Raw genomic sequence first — 17,773 nt, forward strand, 5'->3', positions numbered from 1 at the left:
TAATACAATACACTAGGAACTACTGTACCTTTATTGGCTTTTAAGTAAAACAAAATGAGTATTGCAATAAATCATTTTTATGTTTTTCTCCTTAACCTCTTACTGTTCCTACTGTCTATAGAATAATAAAAATAAAAAAACACATGTGTCAAGCCATGAGAACCGAACCGAAAACCGTGTTAAAAAACCGAGGTATGTATTGAACCGCGGGCTAACTGTATAGTTGCATTCCTAGTCAGTACACTGCTTCAATCTTTCGCTTTCAGTACTTAGTAATTTTAGTGAAAACTTCAGATACTGTTGGTTGGGCACCTTTTTTACCGACCAAGTTTGTGGACGCTATTATAACGACACAGTCCCACGGAAAAAGAGATTGACAGGTGGTATTTTGTGTGCAACTTTATTTACGATTTGTTTATAGGTAAAACAAAGAGCATGCGGGTCAGGTAGTTGAAACAGTAGATTACAAATAATTAATTCATCATTAATTAAATTATTTTTTATAAATAATTAGTTCGCCTATGACTACGATGCCATTGTCAATTACGATGTTTCACATAAGACATTTCACAATGCCAAATTGGTCGACATCGCCTAACCCCACCCATCATGTCTCTTTTTATTTTAAGCTTTACTTTATATGTATTTCTTGTTTAACTTAATGTTTTTTTTTCTTCGCTGTTTTATCCCCCTGGCATCCTCTATGTTCCTAAAGTTTATAATGTTTCATTATGCTGTTATAATTTAATTTAAATCAAATAATAATAATAAAAAAGCCTGTCATGTCTCTACTCTCTGAGGCGCCGTGTATTATATTCCATTAAAACATAGCATCCAGATGCACAATAAACAGGTTCCTATTAACATATCACTTTGCGTGATGACGTCATTGCGTAACCGCAACTCAAAACTCCATCTTCATGTAGTATACAAAATAATTCATGTTTTCCCAAACTAACTGGCCATCTCAGCTGAAACATCATTTGAAATATGCCCATTTGGACTTGTATGAAAAATAGAGTTGTGACAATTGTATACTATTTGTAAAAGTAATAGACTTTTAGATAAGCATTGTTTATTTTAAATATAACACTGATAATGAACAGTCACAGCTTGTGTACTTAATCTTTTCAACTTGTGAAATGAACACATTTGTGAAAGTGGCAACAATTATAGCACTATTGGAATTAATTGCTACCTAAATTACCAACAATTATACATGTTAACAAACATCAGTAAATTAACAGTTATGAAAGCCAATCTGAGCAAGCGATTTACTCTACTGAGTGAAGCCTGCAGACACTGCTCTCTCTAGTTGGAGTCACTGTTTAAAAATTGCTAATTGTAGCCAAATGAACGTTAGAAATTGCTATATTTGTTGCTAGGTGATTTTTGAAAAGAAAAAGGTTGCTAGGGTGGTATGAAAAGTTGCTAAATCTAGCAAAAAAATTGTTAAGTTTGCAACACTGAGTGCTGCATCGTGAGCTCTTAAAACACTGGTAATCAATGATCGAGGGGGGTCTGGATGCAGACCTGGTGCACTGCAATCTGAGCTGCCTTTCAACCCCTTCAGACCTTAATTATGTTCCAAATTTCAGAAAAATGGGATGTCATGTGATGTCCATTGTAATGGACGCAGGGTCTGAAGGGGTTAATGCGCTCAGCTAGCCCCATCCGTCACAGTGACGTCACTCACTCTATTGAGTGCATTGTGTCTGACATTGCATCGCTGAGTGATGCAATCTCAGTTTGCATCATAAAGGCTGCATCCAGATACTATTGCAATGATCCACAGGTGCGAAGGAGTCTACTCAATCAAAAACAAAAGACAGGAACAAAACACTAGAGGGCGACAAAATAGCATAAATAAATAAATAAATAAATGGCCATGCAACAATTGGATTTTCACAGTAATACGGACATAACAATGCATCTTCAAAAGATTATTACTGAAAACTGAATTTTTTCTAGATATTTAAATGTGAATATATAGAAAATGCTTCTTAATTTTAATATTTTTTTATATATTTGAATTTGAAAATATATTTTTAAAAAGTTTTAAATAAGTTTTAAAAAAGTGTCTGCAGAATAATTTAAAGGTCTTAAAACCTATATTTTATGGTGTAACCAACACAGCTACAGCAAATAAAATCGATAATGCGTGTTTTAAATGTCAAGTGTGCGAGTAATCAAAGATTGACGATAATTTATCATATTGTTTGCACTAATTAAAATCCTGGCCCACACATACAAACCATTCCAGCAACATTTTAACAGATGCAACATCTTTATTGAAGGTGTCAGTGTCAGTATGGTTAAAAAGACTGTAGTATTTACTATAAATTACTACAGTGTATTTTCATCTGGGTATAAAAAATAGATCTGAAAATAGATCTGCTGGCATATCTCAGAGCCTGTTCTTGACCTTGCACTTTTTCATTAACATTTATTATTATTATTTACTTATGATATGCGTTTTCACTTTCTGACTCCAATGCCTGATTATTAAATTGTTAAAATGATTATAATTAAATGAAATATTCCTCAGAATGAAATATGATGTGTTCTTTGTAAGAGTGCACTTGCATTATCATAATATTTCATTGTCATTCAGGCATTATATAATGATGAGTGGCATAAAATGCTCTTAACATTACTATAGTTTATCGCAATATATTTTGGTGCAATATATACTACAACAAACAACAGACATCTTGACAGTCTTATATTTACACACACATGTACACTTAACAGCCACTTTATTAGGTACACCTGTCCAACTGCATGTCATTTCTAATCAGCCAATCACATGGCAGCACCTCGCTGCATTTAGGCATGTAGACATGGTCAAGAGGATCTGCTGCAGCTCAAAGTGAGCATCAGAATGGGGAAGAAAGGGGATTTAAGAGACTTTGAACGTGGCATGGTTGTTGCTGCCAGACGAGCTGCTCTGAGTATTTCAGAAACTGCTGATCTACTGGGATTTTCACGCACAACCATCTCTAGGGTTTACAGAGAATGCTCCGACAAAGAGGAAATATCCAGTGAGCGGCAGTTCTGTGGGGGCAAATGCCTTGTTGATGAGGCCAGAGGAGAATGGCCAGACTGGTTCCAGCTGGTAGAAAGTTAACAGTAACTCAAATAAGCACTCGTTACAACCGAGCTCTGCAGAAGAGCATCTCTGAACACACAACACGGCCAACCTTGAGGCGGATGGGCTACAGCAGCAGAAGAGCACACCGGGTGCCGCTCCTGTCAGCTAAGAACAGGAAACTGCGGCTACAATTCACACAGACTCACCAAAACTGGACAATAGAAGATTGGAGAAACGTTGCTGCTCTGATGAGTCTCCATTTCTGCTCACACATTCAGATACTCAGCTCACAATTTGGCCTCGACAACATGAAAGCATGGATCATCCTGCCTTGTATCAGCGGTTCAGGCTGGTGGTGGTGGTGTAATGGTGTGGGGGAGATTTTCTTTGGGTTCATTAGTACCAATTGAGCATCAACGCCACAGCCTACCTGAGTATTGCTGCTGACCATGTCCATCCCTTTATGAGCACAGTGTCTCCATCTTCTGATGGCTACTTCCAGCAGGATAACGCAGCATGTCATAAAGCGTGAATCATCTCAGACTGGTGAACATGACGATGAGTTCACTGTACTCAAATGGCCTCCACAGTCACCAGAGCTCAATCCAATAGAGCAGCTTTGGGATGTGGTGGAACGGGAGATTGGCATCATGGATGTGCAGCCGACAAATCTGCAGCAACTGTGTGATGCTATCATGTCAATATGGAGCAAAATCTCTGAGGAATATTTCCAGCAGCTTGGTGAATCTCTGCCCTGAAGGAGTAAGGCAGTTCTGAAGGCAAAAGGGGTCCAACCCGTTACTAGTAAGGAGTACCTAATAAAGTGGCCGGTGAGCATATGTGTTTATTAATGTATATAATAGTGCTCATCATATATGTGTTGACTCCTCACAGATCTCTCTTTTACATTAATATTTTCTACAGGATGCTTTACAGCAATATATTTGGACATTAGATAGTCAGTAGCAAAGAACTAACTGGAACTAATCAAACAAAAAAAAAATAAAACAGAAAATAAGTCCAAATACTGTCAGAAATATACCTGTGCAGCAAAAAAAGACCCCTGCAGCTCTAAAGCCATAAAACTTAAGCATATACGAATATTAAATTTGACACACAAATACTGAATAAATATGAATAAACCCCTAATGTAAGAAGAGGAACCCGAAATAAGCAAAAACAGGGATATGTGGTTTAACTATCTCTGAAATAAAAGTGCTAAAAGGTCCATGTATAGATTAGTACCGTCCTAAAAAGTACAAAAGTGTTCCTCTTAATTTTTTTGGGAACTACTTTATACTTTTGAGGTACCATTCAAGTACAAATGTGTACCTTTTGAACAGGTACCACCTCAGTGACAGCTCGGATACCTTTATTTCTTCAATTCTGAGAGTTTACCATTAGAACTAGCATCATCCCAAACACGTGAAGTACATTTCACTCACGTACAAAAACAAATTGCCTTCACTTTAGCCTACTGTAAACACACAAGCTGACACCATTTTAAAGACAACATAAATCTGCTTATTCACTTACTGACCTCGAATCCATCCTCGTTTGAAAACAAGTAGCAACAGTCTGACGTAAACACGTTGTTTCAGTCGCGGTTTGGGATGAATGCGTCAATAAATCCGCCATCTTGGTACAGGGTAGCGCTTCAGCTACAGCCGGAAGTTAACGATATTATTTACTTTATTTATTAAATTTACCAAATGAGAAGCTGCAGTGGCGTATTGCCCATGGAATCTTAACAGAATTGTCATTATTTATAAAAAATTATCCATTTATGAAATTATTAATCTACAAATCAAACCTTGCATAAAACATTATGATTTTACCTCAGCATTAAATGCTTAATTTTTCTACATATCTCCCGCGACGACTTCAGGTAAGCATTCTGAATCACTGTTATACATAATGTCTACATACATTATACAAAGCTTCTGGCACCAGCATTTTGCTATCCTATTTCATTACGTTTTCGATGAATTTTTTTAACAAAAGCATTAGCCTAAATTAAGTCCAAGTTAGCACCCTTTGCCTTATGGTTAACTAATGTAAAATCACATTACTTATAGAGTACAGCATTTCATAACATACAAAAATCATTAAAAACAACGAAATCCAATCTATGAAGGATTATGCCTTGTATCATCAGTGGCATCCCATCTGCCATATTGGTCCATTCAAAGCTGCATTAATGAAAATTACATAAAAAAAAGCTGTAAATATGAATATTTCTCTTTTAAAAAAAAATAATAAAATAAAACCACAGGTGCATTACAGGAGATCTTTAATCACCTCTGGAGCTGTGCTTGGCCATTTTTATCATGAACAGATCTGCTTTATTAGATCTGATTTGGCCCGTTGAAGAAAAACAGCCACCCACTACAATTGTCAAATGTTTTTGTGTTTTACAAACTGCAATATTTAGTTTTTCTTTTTGTATTATTAATTATGTTTAATTATTTTATGGAATTATGTATTGTTGATTATTTGTGTGATTAATAGAGTTGGCCCACATTCATTTTTAACCCTTGTGTGCACGCTGTTGGGTGGTTTTCACCAGCTCTGGGCTGATTTTTGTCTTAATTTGGCCTCAACCCTTTTGGGTTTCAAATCTTTTGACACATTTTGGGGAAAAATGCTTAATTTTTCTGAAACTCAGACTCTGGACAGTTTTACTGCCCTTTGGTTATGTTGATGCTGTTTTGCCCCATTGAGTTCCATAATTAAATATAAAATTGATTGCAAAGCCATGACAACAGATCATGATGCACTCTTGGCTGTACGTTTTTTTTTCATGATTTTTTTTTTGCTGTATGGTCATTTTAAATTTGTAGTCTTAATTTGCATCCTTCTACATTTAGCTGCTTTGACAAACTACATTGTAAAGGGGCAGATATAAAAACTGATTCACAGCGTACACCATTTACTTCACTTTTATTGGTTTGATGAGAAACCGAGAGTGAAGACTTGGGTGAAGTTACAGTCACACTAACACAGTACACGCCGTTTAGCACACAGATAGCCCATTCGGGTTGAACAGCCCTGATTGTTCCAGCAATGATCCGCTGTAGAGTAGAAGAAATCATGTTACACGCACGTATGAGTTTCTGCCACCAAGAGGAGCACAAACCACTCACATGTCCAGTTGATCTCCAAGCAGTGTTCAGACCCACCACTAGGCTCTCCAGAGCACCAGTTGGTGTAACTATACACAGATCCATCAGACCACAACCACTGTCCATCCTGAGTGGAGGAAATCAGATTAATGAGCAGACGGTTAACAGAACAGCATGTGAAGAGCATTAAATGGAGGATCTGGACAGACAAACTAGTCTGAGACCTACTTGTTCACCATCATGGCCACCAATCCAGCAGCGTGTGGAGACCGGCACCAGACCCAGCAGAAAATCATTCTCGTCTTCATCATGCACAGAAGCCAGATTCCCTCCAAGACTCTGACAGTTTCTCTGAAGGACACATTTTTATTGTAAATGCTCAATCCAGAGTTTAGACGTTTCACTCAGATCATAAGTCACTTACAACTGCAGAAACACATTACCTCTGCTGTGACCCAGTTCACAGACCTGGAGAAAAACCTGAAGCAGCGAGAGCCAGACCCGCTCCAGCCTCTGGGGCATTGAACGCTCTCTAATATACAGTACAGAAACACATGCTTGCGCTTTTATTGCCAGAAAAGTTAGTTATTAGTTTGACATGTTTAAAGAGATCTGTGTGATTATGGCTGATAAACGCACACACAATTGCTCTAAACATACACTTTTAACTGTGGGTTGATTGTTTACCATCGGCACCCTCCATGGAGAACACGATAGAAAGCAGCAGAAGACTCCTCAGCAGGAACATCATGAACCTGAACATTAACAGAAGAGAGAAGATACTTAGGAAAATGCTCAGTATAAAGCTGCTCAGCAGCTCTTGGTGTGTAAAATCACCTTGGTCTGCAGATGATCACCTTCAGTGAAGCTTCAGATGAAGAGTGTGTGAAGTGGCTGAATCAGCCCTGCTGTCAAATACACTCACTGATCAACTCATACAGGTGATACAGATTGAGCTGAAGATCAACACAGCTGAAGGAAATTACTGACAACAACTGGAACAAACACAAACTGGGGAATATCGCACAAAGCAAAATAAGCGATTAAGCTGCGGTCACACTGGGCTTTTCCTCTCATAGACATCCATTTATCCGCACGTGAATGCATCAGACTGGAAACATAGGGTCATGTGTCAAGTTTCACAGGTTCGCAGTTTGCATTCACAAACTCTAGTGTGATCGCAGCTTTAAGGCTGAATTTAGCCTGGGCTCAGTTTTTCAAAAGTAATCCACTGGGATTTTGGATAAGGGATTGGATCAAATCTTGAAAATGGGTTTTTCAAAAGAAAAATCGGATTACATAATTGGATTAGATCACGTAATCCAATCTTGGTTTTGATCCAGATCAAAGCTTTACTTTGGGTTTTTCAGACCTTTTTTGTGGGATCTGGATCACTTTGATCCAAAAAATCTGGATTAAACTGATCCCATCAGAAGGGTGGATTCAGCGTGGATTTCATGCCCAAAAGTAATGAAAACTTACAAAATGTATCAAATAATAATATATTTGGATCATACAGAATTTAACAAGATATCCTATTTATTCACAAGGTTTTAATTGTATTTGTTCATCCGTCAGGCTACAGTGATTATAGGCTTTAATGTATTCAGCCTTTCAGTATAGGCCTGCAGCAAAGTAGAAAGTAGTAGTAGTTTGGCCTCATAAAGTAATCCCCCAAACAGCTGTCAAAATTGACCAAAAAGAATACATGTTATTCTGTCACTAAATAAAATATATATTCATCACAATGGAAAATATTTTTCTTTTTAGAATATTTATTAGTGATGCATGCAATCATTACAGAATTTAAAAAAATGCAAAGAATGGCAATCACTTATTTTTAAAATAACTTTCAGCAATTACAAAAAGAGACTGAAAGGGCAGAAGCACAGCTTCATCTGGCAGAGGAACAACTGACTCTGACCAAACTGCAGCAAACCAAGACCAGACTTGAGATCTGCCTCCTAAAGGCCACGCTCAGACAAGCTGCTCTCTCCACATCAGATGAGGAAGTCTGAAACTAATGTGGAGGTTTTGACATGTCTGTTTTTATATATATATTCTATATGTGAAACTTGTTATAAATGTCCTCACTGTACAGTGTTTGTGTTGTATTCTCAGATGAGCGGGCTGCTGAAGAGGATGGGCTGGGGTTTTTCTTGTTTTTAGTTTTTATTAAATGTGTGTGTTTTCATTTCAAATAAAAATAAAGTTATACTGACCCACACTGGCTATTCTACTTGTTGCTCTTTACATATCTAGAGTTCTACATTGTGATTTCCTCTCCTGTTTGAGCTCAGGGCCCGTTTTTTCAAAAGGTTTAATCCGGATAAAATTGATCTGGATTAAGTAATCCTGTTTTTGCGATCCGTGATCACGTAATCCAGCTTACTTTCTGAGCCAGTTTTTCAAAGCAACATCGGATTGGATCAAAGTGATTCAGGATCACTAAATTCACCACATTTTGGGCATGAAATCCACGCTAAATCCACCCTTCTGATGGGATCGGTTCAATCCAGGTTTTTTTGGATCAAAGTGATCCAGATCCTACAAAAAAGGTCTTAACTAAAGGTTTGATCCAGATCAAAACCAAGATTGGATTACATGATCTAATCCGATTATGTAATTCGTTTTTTCTTTTGAAAAACCCATTTTCAAGATTTGATCCAATCCCTCATCCAAAATCCCAGTGGATTACTTTTGAAAAACCGGGCTGTGGTTATCCAGATTTAGTGATCCTGAAAAGTTCCTATCCGGATCAGTTTGATCCAATCCAATGTTGCTTTGAAAAACTGGCTCAAAAAGAAAGCTGGATTACGTGATTACGGATCGCAGAAAAAGGATTTCAAAATCTGCATCAATTTTATCTGGATTAAATCTTTTGAAAAACTGGGCCCTGGACTCAGTTGCATGAAAGCAGACTAAATTAAGATTTACTAAATTATGTAGAGATTTAAGCTGCGGTCACTCTGGACTTTCCTCCCATAGACTTCCATTCGTACGCACGCGGATGTGTCAGACCGGAAACGCAGGGTCATGCGTTAAGTTTCGCAGGTTGCGGCGGTGCAAAGTTTAAGCTTTGTGAACTCTGACCTGCGAAATCGCCTCACTTGACTGCGTGAGACCAATCGAGGATCAAAACATGACATCTCTGGACAGAAATGTAAAATATGGAGCAATCGCTCGCTTTTTTAATGTCTAATCATCTTGTTTACTCCCGCCCCTTTTCGCAGAGCCTTGCGACAGAATTTCGCACACACAAACTCTAGTGTGACCACTGCATTATCCTTTGCAGCTAGCCTGATCTTGTACAAGCTAACAACCTGGCTAAGATTAAATCCTAGTGATTTAGATGTTAGTTTCATCATCAATGCTTGAAATTAATATATTTTATAGTCATTCCATAATCCATTTACATTTATTTTCCAACAATGTATGTTTATTTGTATCAGCAATCACTTTAAATATATTCATATACGACCATTTCAGATTTGAACAGGCAGACGCCACAGCTTTGACTTGTTTCTTCTTCTTGTTTTTGGCGGTTGGCAACAAGCTTTTTGGAGCAATACTGCCACCATCTGGATTGGAGTGTGAATCAGGAGTTAACTAACCCATTGCTGCTTCCGAAACCGCATACTTCCATACTGTATAGTACGCTAAAATCAGTATGCGAGCTGAGTAGTATGTCCGAATTCATAGAATTCGAAAATCAGTACGCGAGAAGTACCCGGATGACTTACTACTTCCGGCAAGTCTGAAATGCGCATCCCATGCACGCTGCGCTATCCCATGATGCCCCGTGAGAGAATTCATGAATGGAAGTGAGGCGACGCAACTGACGCAGGTAGGTCACGTGACCCTAAGAAAATGGCGGATGTAGTACGTCCGAATTCCATTCATACTTTTCACATTCATACTGTGTAGAACGCACTTTTCTAACAGCAGAGTAGTACGTTTAAATTCAAATGCAGTAACTACTGAGTATTAGGCGGTTTCGGACGCAGCCCATGTATTTCTAATAGTGAAACAAAGCCCCACAAATAATATAAAACAAACAAAAAAAAAATTCTATTGATTACCCTTAGTCAATAGCCTTTCCAATACCCTATTACTTAACCCTGTGTCTTTCAAAAAGTTATAAACATTTCTAAAACACACATGACATACACGTCTTCTTTCTGTTTGCTTTTCCTTGTTTCTCTACCTCTTCCGACTTTGTTCTGTATGGTGTAATATTGACGACCTGTACTCCCATTATTCCATATATGTTGCCATTTTCCCATTAGGGCCTACTTTAGACTTAAGGACACTTTTGATTTCTGACTTGCTGTATTTGATGTCCATGTCTATCATAGTTGCTTGTTTTGCCAACTTGTCTCTTTGACTTGTTTCAGTGTTCTCTGATCTTTCGGCCCAGTTTGTGTTTGTTCCAGTTGCTGTCAGTAATTTCCTTCAGCTGTGTTGATCTTCAGCTCAATCTGTATCACCTGTATGAGTTGATCAGTGAGTGTATTTGACAGCAGGGCTGATTCAGCATCTTCACACACTCTTCATCTGAAGCTTCACTGAAGGTGATCATCTGCAGACCAAGGTGATTTTACACACCAAGAGCTGCTGAGCAGCTTTATACTGAGCATTTTCCTAAGTATCTTCTCTCTTCTGTTAATGTTCAGGTTCATGATGTTCCTGCTGAGGAGTCTTCTGCTGCTTTCTATCGTGTTCTCCATGGAGGGTGCAGATGGTAACCAGTCAGCCCTCTTTCCTCTTCTAAAAGCTTGTTCTCTTGTGTTTAGAGATTGTGTTCATCAGCCATAATCACACAGATATTATTAAACATGTAAAGTTAATAACTGTGCTGGGGATATCAGAGTAATCTTGTGTTTCTGTACTGTATAGAGGAGCGACTTCGCTGTGAAAGAGGCTGGAGCAGGTCTGGCTCTCGCTGCTTCAGGTTTTTCTCCAGGTCTGTGAACTGGGTCACAGCAGAGGTAATGTGTTTCTGCAGTTGTAAGTGACTTATGATCTGAGTGAAACGTCTAAACTCTGGATTGAGCATTTACAATAAAAATGTGTCCTTCAGAGAAACTGTCAGAGTCTTGGAGGGAATCTGGCTTCTGTGCATGATCAAGTGGAGAATGACTTTCTGCTGAGTCTGGTGCCGGGCTCCACACGCTGCTGGATTGGTGGTCATGATGGTGAACAAGTAGGTCTCAGACTAGTTTGTCTGTCCAGATCCTCCATTTAATGCTCTTCACATGCTGTTCTGTTAACCGTCTGCTCATTAATCTGATTTCCTCCACTCAGGATGGACAGTGGTTGTGGTCTGATGGATCTGTGTATGGTTACACCAACTGGTGCTCAGGAGAGCCTAGTAGCGGGTCTGAAGACTGCTTGGAGATCAACTGGACATGTGAGTGGTTTGTGCTCCTCTTGGTGGCAGAAACTCCTACAGGAACATTTAAATGCCTCTTTGTCAAAGGACTAAAGTTGGTGTTTATAAGTGTGTGTACATGACAGCGTGATCACCACTGATCTAAACATGATTTCTTCTACTCTACAGCGAACCGTTGCTGGAATGATCAGCGCTGTTCAACCCGAATGGGCTATCTGTGTGCTAAACGGCGTGTACCGTGTTAGTGTGACTGTAACTTCACCTGAGTCTTCACTCTGTTTCTCACATCAAAACAATAAAAGTAGTAAATGGTGACTGCTGTGGTGAATTTCTGTTATTTGAGAGGTTGTGGCTAGTGAGAAGTGTTCTGTTGAAGATTTGTTGCTGAACTTAACAAAAACATCTTAAAATAAACTAAAGGTGCCCTGTAGTGCAAAGATTCTAAATGTAATTATTCTCTATCTACCCAGTCGGTATGTGACTTGGATCTGTTTAATTCTCCAAAACTGGTTTACATGTTCCCTTTATCTAAGCTTATATTCCTAAAATCAGTGTCCATTATTGACCATATTTGGAAGGGTTGTGATTGAGCTTTTCTGATACTCCTGTGATTTTAATTTGTCACTCAGTGACACACTTTGATACAATCAAACTTTGTATTAAATCTACTATGGAAGTGAAGAAAAGGGTTCATCTTAGGCTATTATTAATCCTCCAGATAAATCTGTTTTTCTTATGAAAAAGTTGCTGTGGATAAACATGGGCTAAAGGATTATGATGGAGACCTGTCATGCATATAATGGTTGGTTTTTTTTTTTTTTTTTTTTTTTTTTTTTTTTTTTTTAATTAGTTCACTGAACTAGCTTTAACTCCTGTATTCTGACTTAATCTCTGACTGTGAATAACATGTTAGAATGTGTTCAGTCCTAATCTGATGCACAGCTATCATAAATGCCATGAATCATGCGGCTATTTAAAAAGGAAAAAAGCAGATGCTTCAACGGGATGATACATTAAACTGTCATGTGCGGTACGTGTCACGATGTATCCAGTGTGTGATGTCCTTTTAGAAGCATCAATGTAAGTGCACAAAGGAAATCTAATGCAAAGTTTATTTTTACAGTAATATTGGAAAAAGTGTGTCACTGAAGGATTTTGAAGGGCCATGAAACCCCCTCGTTTCAGCAGGGTGTTTTCACACCTCCACTTTGGAAAAAGTCAGAAAAGTGGGCGTGTCCAGCTTTGTTTAGGGGGAGTGTCGGAGGAAGAAAAGAGGCTTGTTGTGGGAGTGTCTATTTGGGTACACGCTAGTTTCAGAGTCAAAACACACACGCGGGAGAAAGTGACTGTGTTTACATGGACATCTGTAGTCGAATTATTTGCTTAATTATTAATTGGTGGACTTTAACTGCAGTTTGGCTCTTTCATTCAGGAACGATCCTGGATCGTGTCAAATCGTCAATATCCAAATCCAGCTAACTGAGTAATCCACGTACGCAAAACGGACCCCAGGATCGTTTCGTTCTTCAAAGCTGATCCGAGAGTTGTTGTCATAGCAACAGTTCTGCTAGGTCAAACCTGATCGGGAGCAGGTTCAATTCATATAAACAGGATTAGATCGGCTCAGTTCAAGCAAAGATAATACAGAAAGTATGTTCCGAATTCTGATTTTTTCTTACAGTAGTAGTTATATACACTTGGGAAAATAGTACATATTTTTTAACGATATATATAAAATTATAGTCATTAATAAAATAAATAAAGTTATACATATTAATAAAACTTATGCAATCTGCACCCTCGAAATGAAAGTAGAAAGACTGCCACCTGGTGGTGCAAAGAGAAAACTTATTGAAATGAACTTTTTAGATCATTTTAGTACAAATTGTGTATAATAGAAATACAGAATATGTGACTTTTTTTTAAAGCAATAATACATTTATGCAGTCATAAACATGTTTTGATAGTTAATATGCCAGTGTTTTGATGCATTACAAAAGATGCAGAAGCCTTTACCAATATGAAAATGCTTTTGTAAACATCCAGTTATTCTTTACACCGATTAAAAAATGGCTACTATAACAAAGAAAATCTTTTCTAAATGTGGAACTAAATACACTGATATGCATTGAAATACATGATGAATACAATATATAATTGCGTATCATATTTAACAAACGGTTTACTGCTAATTTGATGTAATTTTGCTCACATGGATAATTGAATATTAATCAGATGATGTCATTACGCTGCTGTGCCGTCAGCCAATCGCTGCATTGCTGATCATGATTTCGAGGATCGATAGATCTGTCCTTCACAACACACACAGCGATCTCAGATCAGTTTATCCAGAAATTTTAATCTGATTCGCAAACTTGTTTGAAGAACCAAATTAGAGAGAGATCAGTTATCAAGATTAAAAGATCCAGGATCTGCCAAATAATCTTAGATCATTTAAGTGAGGTACGAAGAACGGACCCCAGCTCTCAGGTAAACAATAATTCTCCTTAGACACGTAAGTTATTGTTGTCGCGCGTCGCGTACACTGTTAATCCACACGTGACTCCAGCTGCGCTCTCACAGAGAGAAAATGAAAACAAAACTTCACTGCAGCAAACTATAGGAGCAACACTTCACGCTTGTTTTGCCAACACAACGTGGCGTCTCTGTCGTCTAAACACTGTGACAGTAATGAATATTAATGAAGTTGCACAATAGAGCGCGCTGATTGGTTTGAACCAAGCTTTACTCATGCATTAATGCAGCACACTGTAAGACGTAATAAGACACACTCTGGCACAGACATCCAGTCTGCACGCTGGAACACACACTTATATCTCATGACCATCAAAAGGCAGCCGGTGCAGAAATACACAGCCTTTTGGTTTACTCCGTGTAGTTCTGAGAGCTGGGGTCTGTTCTTCCAGCGTTGATTACTCAGTTAGCTGAATTTGGTTATTGATGATTTGACATGATCCAGGATTGTTTCGTTCTTCAAAGCTGATCCGAGAGTTGTTGTCATAGCAACAGTTCTGGTAGCTCAAACCTGGTCGGAAGCAGGCTCAATTCATATAAACAGGATTAGATTGGGTCAGTTCTGGCAAAGATAATACTGAAAGTATGTACCGAATGCTGATATTTTCTTACATTAGTTATATACACTCGGGAAAATAGTAAATATTTTTAAACTATATATATATATAAATTAATAAAATGTATGCAATCTGCACCCCCGAAATAAAAGTACAAAGACTGTCACCTGGTGGTGCAAAGAGAAAACTTATTGATATGAACTTTTTAGATCGCTTTAGTACAAATTGTGCATAATAGAAATGCAGAATATGTGACTTTAAAAAGCAATAATAGATATATGCAGTAATAAACATGCTTTGACAGTTAATATGACGGTGATTTGATGCTTCACTAAAGTTGCAGACGCCTTTACCAATTTAAAAATGCTTTTGTAAACATCCAGTTATTCTTTACACCGATTGAAAAAATGGCTACTATAATACTACTATAATAAGGAAAATCCGCTCCAACTGTAAAACTAAACAAATTGCTCTTGACATATGAAAGAGCCAAGCATGCAGACCACAACAAGATGTAAAGTTATTGCGTATCATATTTAACAAACGGTTTACTGATAATTTGATGTAATTTTGCTCACATGGATAATTGAATATTAATCAGATGATGTCATTACGCTGCTGTGCCGTCAGCCAATCATTACATTGCTAATCATGATTTCGAGGATCAATAGATCTGTCCTTCACAACACAAGCAGCGATCTCAGATCAGTTTATCCAGACATTTTAATCTGATTCACGAACTTGTTTGAAGAACCAAATTAGTGAGAGATCAGATATCAAGATTAAAAGATCCAGGATCTGCTAAATCATCTTAGATCATTTAAGCGAGCTAAGAAGAACAGGCCCCTGATGTACATATTTGATTTTATTAGTATTTTCCAGGGGGCTAGATATTGACTAACCATCATTCAAACTTCTTTACCGAAGCCTCTCCACTTGACGGTTGGTCTCGCGCGTTCATCTTGTTTGTAGTTTATTTACACTTCTCACACGCATTTGTAGTTCCAATTGAATTCGTGTCCAATGCGCAATGCATTGTGGTGAATATCAGTGGTTAGATTATGGACGCTTCTACACTTACATTTTTCACCAGAAACAGCAAACCATCCGGGAACCTCTGGCATACTCTTTTCAACATACTGTGGTTTGGGACATATTTTCAAATACTATCTGGGATGGATAGTATGTGGACTGGGACGCAGCATTGATCTTAGTCTACTTGTTCACCATCATGGCCACCAATCCAGCAGCGTGTGCAGTGTTCCAGTTGCTGTCAGTAATTTCCTTCAGCTGTGTTGATCTTCAGCTCAATCTGTATCACCTGTATGAGTTGATCAGTGAGTGTATTTGACAGCAGGGCTGATTCAGCATCTTCACACACTCTTCATCTGAAGCTTCACTGAAGGTGATCATCTGCAGACCAAGGTGATTTTACACACCAAGAGCTGCTGAGCAGCTTTATGCTGAGCATTTTCCTAAGTATCTTCTCTCTTCTGTTAATGTTCAGGTTCATGATGTTCCTGCTGAGGAGTCTTCTGCTGCTTTCTATCGTGTTCTCCATGGAGGGTGCAGATGGTAACCAGTCAGCCCTCTTTCCTCTTCTAAAAGCTTGTTCTCTTGTGTTTAGAGATTGTGTTCATCAGCCATAATCACACAGATATTATTGAACATGTAAAGTTAATAACTGTGCTGGGGATATCAGAGTAATCTTGTGTTTCTGTACTGTATAGAGGAGCGACTTCGCTGTGAAAGAGGCTGGAGCAGGTCTGGCTCTCGCTGCTTCAGGTTTTTCTCCAGGTCTGTGAACTGGGTCACAGCAGAGGTAATGTGTTTCTGCAGTTGTAAGTGACTTATGATCTGAGTGAAACGTCTAAACTCTGGATTGAGCATTTACAATAAAAATGTGTCCTTCAGAGAAACTGTCAGAGTCTTGGAGGGAATCTGGCTTCTGTGCATGATCAAGTGGAGAATGACTTTCTGCTGAGTCTGGTGCCGGGCTCCACACGCTGCTGGATTGGAGGTCATGATGGAGAACAAGTAGGTCTCAGACTAGTTTGTCTGTCCAGATCCTCCATTTAATGCTCTTCACATGCTGTTCTGTTAACCGTCTGCTCATTAATCTGATTTCCTCCACTCAGGATGGACAGTGGTTGTGGTCTGATGGATCTGTGTATGGTTACACCAACTGGTGCTCAGGAGAGCCTAGTAGCGGGTCTGAGCACTGCTTGGAGATCAACTGGACATGTGAGTGGTTTGAGCTCCTCTTGGTGGCAGAAACTCCTACAGGAACATTTAAACGCCTCTTTGTCAAAGGATTAAAGTTGGTGTTTATAAGTGTGTGTACATGACAGTGTGATCACCACTGATCTAAACATGATTTCTTCTACTCTACAGCGGACCGTTGCTGGAACAATCAGGGCTGTTCAACCCGAATGGGCTATCTGTGTGCTAAACGGCGTGTACCATGTTAGTGTGACTGTAACTTCACCTTAGTCTTCACTCTGTTTCTCACATCAAAACAATAAAAGTGAAGTAAATGGTGTTTGCTGTGGTGAATCTGTCAGTGTTATTTTAAGATTTGAGAGGTTGTGGTTGGTGAGATGTGTTCTGGGTAAGCTTTCCTACTGAACTTTTATTTATATATATATATATATATATATATATATATATATATATATCACTTTAAACTAAAGCGGTCTTGTGTTCATTCTAAACTAAATATTTTTTCTTTATCTACGCAGTCGGTATGTGACTTAGACAAGTTTAATTATATGAAACAGATTTACATGCTCCATTTAATACCCAAGCTTATATTCCTAAAATCAGTGTCCATCATTGACCATATTTGGAAGGGTTGTAAGCTGTTCTGATAATCCTGTGGGGGTTTTTTTAATTTTTTTTTTTTTATATAATTTCTTACTCCGTGACACACTCAGATATAAACAAACTTCATTTGTTCTACTACTATGGAAGTGAAAGGGGTTCATCTTCAGCTAGCTATTACTCTACCACACAAACATGTTCTCATGAAATAATTGCTGAGGATGACTATAGGCTAAAACATTAA

General features: G+C 38.3%; 3 protein-coding genes and 1 long non-coding RNA gene across 7 annotated transcripts in view; 2 read left to right on the forward strand and 2 right to left on the reverse strand.

The window, feature by feature from the left end:
* The window catches only part of LOC147839513 (uncharacterized), a 243,096-nt gene that overhangs the window by 109,015 nt on the left and 116,308 nt on the right, over positions 1-17,773 (reverse strand). The window lies entirely within an intron of this gene.
* si:dkey-241l7.6 lies at positions 5,906-7,106 on the reverse strand. 2 transcript variants are annotated; one of them, NM_001045141.3, is given in 6 exon segments: positions 5,906-6,168; positions 6,241-6,346; positions 6,448-6,570; positions 6,663-6,751; positions 6,907-6,974; positions 7,057-7,106. In NM_001045141.3, coding segments are annotated over 5 exon segments (459 nt in total). In that variant the 5' UTR covers positions 6,971-6,974; positions 7,057-7,106; the 3' UTR covers positions 5,906-6,091.
* si:dkey-241l7.5 lies at positions 10,764-11,929 on the forward strand. Of its 2 annotated transcripts, none has more exon segments than NM_001245031.2 (6): positions 10,764-10,813; positions 10,896-10,963; positions 11,119-11,210; positions 11,303-11,425; positions 11,527-11,632; positions 11,783-11,929. In NM_001245031.2, coding segments are annotated over 5 exon segments (462 nt in total). In that variant the 5' UTR covers positions 10,764-10,813; positions 10,896-10,899; the 3' UTR covers positions 11,860-11,929.
* Positions 16,082-17,248, forward strand: LOC147839514 (ladderlectin-like). 2 transcript variants are annotated; one of them, XM_087298978.1, is made up of 6 exons: positions 16,082-16,131; positions 16,214-16,281; positions 16,437-16,528; positions 16,621-16,743; positions 16,845-16,950; positions 17,101-17,248. In XM_087298978.1, exons 2-6 carry the CDS (start codon positions 16,218-16,220, stop codon positions 17,175-17,177), a joined length of 462 nt encoding a protein of 153 aa, XP_087155104.1. In that variant the 5' UTR covers positions 16,082-16,131; positions 16,214-16,217; the 3' UTR covers positions 17,178-17,248. The 2 variants fall into 2 exon arrangements, with proteins under 2 accessions (XP_087155104.1, XP_087155105.1); XM_087298979.1 differs by having other exon boundaries at positions 16,082-16,111.

Source organism: Danio rerio, chromosome 20 (assembly GCF_052040795.2).
Source record: "Danio rerio strain M-AB ecotype USA chromosome 20, GRCz13ab, whole genome shotgun sequence".
NCBI classification, from domain to species: Eukaryota; Metazoa; Chordata; class Actinopteri; order Cypriniformes; family Danionidae; genus Danio; species Danio rerio.